The 7,015-nt window shown below is 57.0% G+C and overlaps 1 protein-coding gene across 1 annotated transcript in view; it reads right to left on the bottom strand.

Annotated features, from left to right (window-relative positions):
• Nucleotides 1–627: 627 nt before the first annotated feature.
• LOC307096635 (gamma-aminobutyric acid receptor subunit gamma-3) overlaps nt 628–7,015 on the bottom strand; it is a gene marked incomplete at both ends in the record, with an annotated part of 29,726 nt that continues 23,338 nt past the window's right edge. The window contains 2 exons of the mRNA XM_079800942.1: nt 628–710; nt 3,586–3,806. Of these exons, the coding sequence (XP_079657068.1) occupies nt 628–710; nt 3,586–3,806 (304 nt within the window). The remainder of the gene's footprint in view (nt 711–3,585; nt 3,807–7,015) is intronic.

The raw sequence follows: 7,015 nt of genomic DNA, 5'->3' as shown, positions 1-7,015 counted from the left end.
GCCTCCTGCACGCCCCCCACTGGGATCGAGCCCATAACCCGGCACGTGCCCGGACCGGGAACCAAACCCAGGACCCTTCGGTCCGCAGGCCGACGCTCCATCCACGGAGCCGAGCCAGCCAGGTCCGAAGGCCGGTGGTTCAGCCAACCGTGCCGGCCTCCGAACGCCTCCTCAGAGCACCCAGAGGGCCAGGTGCTCGGGCAGCCTCCAGGTCGGGGACACGCACAGGCGCCGGGCCGGGGCGGCCGGCCGGGGAGGACAGACGTTGTGTGTAATTCCAAATAATATGCAAAACAGCCCATTCGCCTAAGGGTGTTGGTGAAACAACAGCAGAACGGCCCCCCCCCCCCCCCCCCCCCCCGATGTGCAAACCCGGCACTGTTGCCAGGAAAGGTTGAGTTGCACACGGCTGTATCGAAGCGCCTGGTTTGAGACGGGGGCTCCTACGGAATGAAGTCTGGGGTGAAAACGCCCCGGTGGCCAAAACCAGACTGTGTCATCTGTTCTGTCTGGTTGCTCGGTGACGCTCTAACGCGGCCCGTGACCGTCGCCAGACGCTCAGACAGGGAGGCATTCCTTCACGGGGCACGGGGCACGGGGCACGGGCACGGGGGGGGGGGTACTCACAGCTGGAGAAGATCAGCGGGCAGGAGTGCTCGTCCATGGGGAAGTGGTGCAGCTGCAGCTGGCACTCGGCGTTGATGGTGAGCCTGCGGGGGAGCCAAGGTCACTGTCAAGGTCAGCCAGCCAGAACCCAGCCGAGTCACAGCGTGTGTGTGGGTGGGGGGAACAGGGCGGGGCACCATCCATTCTGTGGCATCATGGGGTTGTTTCGGTGTCGTGTCATTTTGTATTGCTTTTTAAATATATATATATATATATATATATATATATATATATATATATATATATATATACTAGAGGCCTGGTGCATGAAATTCATGCATGGAAGGAGGTTCTTCAGTCCAGCCTGCACCCTCTCCAATCTGGGACCCCTTGGGGAATGTCTGACTGCCGGTTTAGGGGATCGGGCCTAAACCGGCAGTCGGATATCCCTCTTGCATCTGGGATGACTGGCTCCTAACCACTTGTCTGCCTGCCTGCCTGATCACCCCTAGCCCCTCTGCCTGCCTGCCTGATCGCTCCTAACCCTGCTGCCTGCTGACCTGATTGCCCTACCTTGCCCCCCTGCCTGCCTAATCGACCCTACCTTGCCCCCCTGCTGGCCTGATTGCCCCTACCTTGCCACTCTGCTGGCCTGATCACCCCTACCTTGACCCCCTGCCTGCCTGATCACTCCTAACCTTTCTGCCTGCCTGCCTGATCGCCCCTAACTGCCCTCCCCTACCAGCCTGATCTCACCCCAACTGCCCTCCTCTGCCGGCCTGATCTCGTCCTCAACTGCCCTCCCCTGCTGGCCTGGTCACCTCCACTGCCCTCCCCTGCCAGCCTGATGTCGCCCCCAACTGCCCTCCCCTGCCAGCCTGATCTCTCCTCAACTGCACTCCCCTGCCGGCTTGATTGCCCCTAACTGCCTTTGCCTCAGCCCCTACCACCATGGCTTTGTCCAGAAGGAAGTCGGACATCCAGAAGATGGCCGGTGGACCCGGTCTAATTAGCATATTACCCTTTTATTAGTATAGATATTTTATTGATTTCAGAGAGGAAGGGAGGGAGAGAGAGAGAGAGAGAGAGAGAGAGAGACATCAATGATGAGAATCATGGATCAGCTGCCTCCTGCACGCCCCCTACTGGGGATCGAGCCCGCAACCCGGGCGTGTGCCCTTGACAGGAATCGAACCCGGGACCCTCCAGTCTGCAGGCTGACGCTCTATCCACTGAGCCAAGCTGGAGAGGGCGGTGTAGTGTCATTTTGTATTGCTTTTTTTAAAAGTATGTTTTCATTGCCCCGGACCATGTGGCCCAGTGGTTGAGCGTCCACCTATGAACCAGGAGGTCACGGTTCAATTCCTGATCAGGGCACACGCCTGGGTTGTGGGCTCGATCCCCAGTAGGGGGGCGTGCAGGAGGCAGCCGATGGATGATTCTCTCTCATCACGGACGTTTCCCTCTCTCCTGCCTCTCTCTGAAATCAATAAAGACCTGTCGAACCAAAGAAATGACATAAAGAGCCTGGCTCCGTGGTGAGAGAGTCGGTCAGAGGGACACAAGTCTGATACCCGGTCACAGGCACGGGCTTCGGATCCAGGTTCCGCAGCCCCGGGGCAGGAGGCAGCTGATCGATGTGTCTCTCTCACATCGATGTTTCTCTCTCTCTCTCTCTCTCTTTCTCCCCTTCCCTTCCACTCCCTCTAAAAAACAATGGAAATATATCTTCGGAAGAAATATCCTTGGTGAGCATTGATCAAAGAGAGAGGGAGGGAGAGAGAGTGAGAGAGAGGAAGGGAGAGAGAGAGAGAGAGAGAGAGGACCATGCAGCAAAAGCGAGAGGGGGAATCTGGGAGAGCAGGGTGAGGCCGGGGGTTCAGGGCGGGCAGGGCTCCGAAGGTCCCATCCCCTCCTCATGCTCGGGGGGCGGAGGGGGGGGCAGGAAGGCTGGCTTAGGTGCAGGCACGGCTGTGGCATGTGGCAGCGTGCACCGATCAGACTGCTCTGAAGCTCGGCTTCTCTCCCCCACAACCAGGTCTCTGGGAGGCCGGCCCTGCCCCCGGAGCATGCGTGACGGGGCGGCCGCGTGTGCAGGAGGGACGCATCGGGGAACACCCTCTCGGCTGTCTCACCACCCACCCACCCCCGCCCCCTTGTGATCTCGAGTTTGTTAATTGGCTCTAATTACATGTGTTAATTAGCACATCTTCCTGTTCCCGGCTAAGTGGACCCGCGGGTTAAATAGATTATCGCTCATTTCCACGGCCCACTTCCAGCAGAAATGGATTCTGATGGAGAACACCCTTCATTCATGGCCGACAACCTGTGCCTCTCTTTTCTTTTACTTTTTTTTAAAGATGACATTTATTTATTTTTTAAAAATATATTCTTAGATTTCAGATAGGAAGGAAGAGGAGAGAGAGAGAGAGAGAGGGAATCATGGATGGGTTGCCTCCTACACACCCCTCACTGGGGATGTGCCTGAAACCAAGGTACATGCCCTTGACCGGAATCGAACCCAGGACCCTTCAGTCCACAGGCCGACGCTCTATCCACTGAGCCAAACCAGTCAGGGCAATATTTTTTTTAAATATATTTTTATTGATTTCAGAGAGGAAGGGAGAGGAGGAGGAGAGAGAGAGAGAGAGAGAGAGAGAGAGAGAGAGAGAATCATGGATGGGTTGCCTCCTGCACACCCCACACTGGGGATCGAGCCCACAACCCCGGGCATGTGCCCTGACCGGGAATCGAACCCTGACCTCCTGGTTCCTAGGTCAATGCTCAGCCACTGAGCCACGCTGTGTGCCTTTATTTTCACACCCGCGGCATCCGGGCGGGCAGACTTCCCAGGCATCGCGCCCTCGGCGAGGATAATGGACGGAGAGACCCCACGGAGCAGAGAAAGAGGGTTCCCATCCCTACCGGACCCTCGGTCAAGGACCCAGGCCCCCCGCCCCCGCCCGGCGTCTCGCTCGCCTCAGCGTGTAGAGGATCTTGCCGTCGTTCCAGATGCGCAGCAGCTGGTTGGGCGTGGTGATCCAGTGGGCCTCGGCCGTCTTCGAGTTGCGGAAGATGGTGTCGGGGATCCAGATGAGCCCCACCATGTTGCTGTTCAGGGTCAGGATCTTCATCGTGCTGTTGAAGCGCAGGCGGCTGTCCGTCCAGGTCTGAGCGAAAAATATGTCGATCTGGTATTCCTGGAACAGAGCAAAGGAAGGGCGGTGGTTCTGTTAGCGGGTTTCCTCTTTTTTTAAAAAAACATACATAGAGCTGATGAGCAGGTACACTGTCCGCCTGCTCATCAGCTCTGTGCTGGGCAGGGCCGCAACCCCGCGCAGATTTCCCTGCACGCATCCGGAACCTCCTTCTACCGCTGTGCAGCCGTGTCCCCCGACCTGAGCGGGAGGCACCCCGCGGCTCCGCAGGGAACTTGCCCCGCGCTCTCCTTCGCTTGGGACCCCAGAGGCGCTTCGTGCCGGGTGATGCCATCAGCCTGGAAGGGGTGCCAGGTTGAGAACTGAAGTTTTGTTCGAAAAAAAACGGAGACATTTCTTCCCATGAGCAACTTGGTGGGGAACCTAATTGCTGGCGATGGGAGGCGTTCGAGAACCGAGGGTTGGACTGTGTTTCTGTGTCGTACGCTTCAAGCCCTTAGTTCAGGGGGAAGGTTTTCTGTATTTCTACTCCTTAAAGTTATGGACCGGCCCTCGCCGGTCTGGCTCAGCGGATAGAGCGTCGGCCTGCGGACCGAAGGGTCCCGGGTCCAATTCCAGTCAAGGGCACGTGCCCGGCTTGCAGGCTCGATCCCCAGCAGGAGGCAGCCGATGGATGATCCTCTCTCATCATGGATGTTCCTGTCTCTCTCTCTCTCCCTCTCCCTTCCGCTCTGAAATCAATAAAAAATATGTTTAAATAAATAAAATAATGAACGGATATCAGTATTATAATGGAGGGGGGGGGCACGCGTCACCGGCCCATGGCAGAGATGGGCTCCCTGTTGCTATGGAAACAGTCCCGCTTTTACCTTCCCTTTGTCCCTGGGTCTGAAGGCACTTCTGTCTGCTGCTGTGACAGACGGTGTCTGCATCCTGGTCGCTATAGTAACAGCCGGCAGACCGGCTCTCCCGTCCCGCTCGCTCCCATCTCTGCCCACCAGGACACAGCCCCGGTTTCCGGCGACAGACTTCGATTATGATCCAGGAGATAATCAGGGTCGGGTCACTGCTCTAATCCCAGCGGGCTCAGGCCTCCAGCTTGGAGCCTGCCAGCTACCTGGAGGCACCATGCACCTCCTCTCTCTCTCTCTCTCTCTCTCTCTCTCTCTCTCTCTGTCTCTCTCTCTCTGTCTCTGTCTCTGTCTCTCTCTCTCTCTCTCTCTCTCTCTGTCTCTGTCTCTCTCTCTCTCTCTCTCTCTCACACACACACACACACACACACACACACACGCACGCACGCACGCGGTCTAATCCATAGGCCGATTCATTAGGCGTAACGGAGGACAACACAGAACGAGGCGTACAGGCCCGTCCCTCGGGGCCGGCTGTCCCCGGAGCGCGGAGGGAGGTCCGTGTGTGCGGCGGAATGAACTGAGGCCACGCTTCCCGCTTTGCCCCAGACGCACACGGGCGTGCTCCTCAGGTCACCTGGGAGGAATTCGCACGCTTGGGGACAACCTTCGGAATGTTCACCAAGGGATGAGGCACGGGGGCTCCGGGGAACGCTGTCCGTCCACCGGGGCCTCCTGAAACAGACCACGTCCCGGGTTCCGCCGTGAAGCGAGCCCATCGGCCGCCGGGTGGACGGGCCTCACGGAGATTCGACGACAAGGGGGGCGGGGTCGGGGGGAAATGGCTGGAATGGCTGACGCTGAGCACCAAAGCCAAGGTCGAGCGAGCACGTTTCCCGGGCACAAGCGCCCGCATTCATTCGCACACGGCGCGCGGAGACCCGTCCTCCTCTGTCGTCACGTTACGATCACACCCTCACGGTATAAGTGATGCCCCAAGTTACACGGAGAGCCAGAACGCCCCCGGGACCCACAGCCGTGCCTCGTGGGTCTGCTGCCGTAAGAACGGCTCGTTTTTTTAACTTGAATCCCCCGGGAAAGGTGGCCACCTGGCTCAGGAACGTCAGGACCCATAGCCTGCCCGCCGACGATGAATGTGTGTTTCTAAAGCACCTATAGAATCCTCCGTGAATACTGCTGCTGCTATGATGACTGCGGAAAGTGCTCTAAGGAAAATAAGGAGCCCTGACCGGTGTGGCTCAGTGGATAGCGCGTCGGCCTGCGGACTCAAGGGTCCCAGGTTCGATTCCGGTCCAGGGCACATACCTTGGTTTCAGGCACATCCCTGGTGGGGAGTGTGCAGGAGGCAGCTGATGGATGTTTCTCTCTCATCGATGTTTCTGACTCTCTATCCCTCTCCCTTCCTCTCTGAAAATAATCAATAAAATATATTTTTTTAAAAAAAGAAAAAAAAGAAAGAAAAATAAGGAGGTAATGAGGGCCAGGCTACCCTACTTCAACCTGCAGCTCAACAAACTGTAAAGGCAGCGTCCACGTCTTGTTATTTATTTTCATCATCATCGTACCTGTAAGGGCGGTTTCAGACTCAAAGAACTCCGCACCCTCCACCCAGTGTTTGCGACGATTCCCAGCTTACTTCTACGGTATACCTGCTACCGCTAACGGACCCGTATGGATACACCATTAACCCAAGTCCGTATTTCACTCATCTCCCCTTCGTTTTCACCTGATATCCTTTTACATTATTTACTTATTTATTTATTTTTAATATATTTTATTGATTTTTACAGGGAGGAAGGGAGAGGGATAGAGAGCTAGAAACGTCGATGAGAGAGAAACATCCATCAGCTGCCTCTTGCACACCTCCTACTGGGGATGTGCCCGCAACCAAGGTATATGCCCTTGACCGGAATCGAACCTGGGACCTTCCAGTCCGCAGGCCGACGCTCTATCCACTGAGCCACACCGGTTTCGGCTATTTACTTATTTATTTATTTATGGTTAATCCTCCCCAAGTATATTTTTTCCATTGATTTTTACAGAGAGTGGAAGGAAGGGAGGGAGGGAGGGAGAGAAACATTGAGGTGAGAGGGACACGCCGATCAGACGTCCCCTGCACACGCCCTGACTGGGGGCCCGGGATCGAACCTGCAACCCAGCCACGTGCCCTCGACCGGGCGCTGAACCCGAGACCCTTTGGTGCAGAGGCGGAGGCTCTGACTACTGGGCCACACCAGCCGGGGCGGAGCTAACCTCTACCTGCTGCCCTCGCCGACGGCTGGCACTGTTGGCATCGCCTCTCGTACGGGATCCCACCCTGTCTCTGCCGAAGGGGCTCCAGGAGGGACAGGCAGGACGGGCCCCTCGCTGTCCGGGTGC

Source organism: Cnephaeus nilssonii, assembly GCF_951640355.1.
Source record: "Cnephaeus nilssonii genome assembly, contig: SCAFFOLD_177, whole genome shotgun sequence".
NCBI lineage: Eukaryota > Metazoa > Chordata > Mammalia > Chiroptera > Vespertilionidae > Cnephaeus > Cnephaeus nilssonii.
Note: the sequence above shows the minus strand (reverse complement) of the source record. Positions and strands in the feature narration are given on the sequence as shown.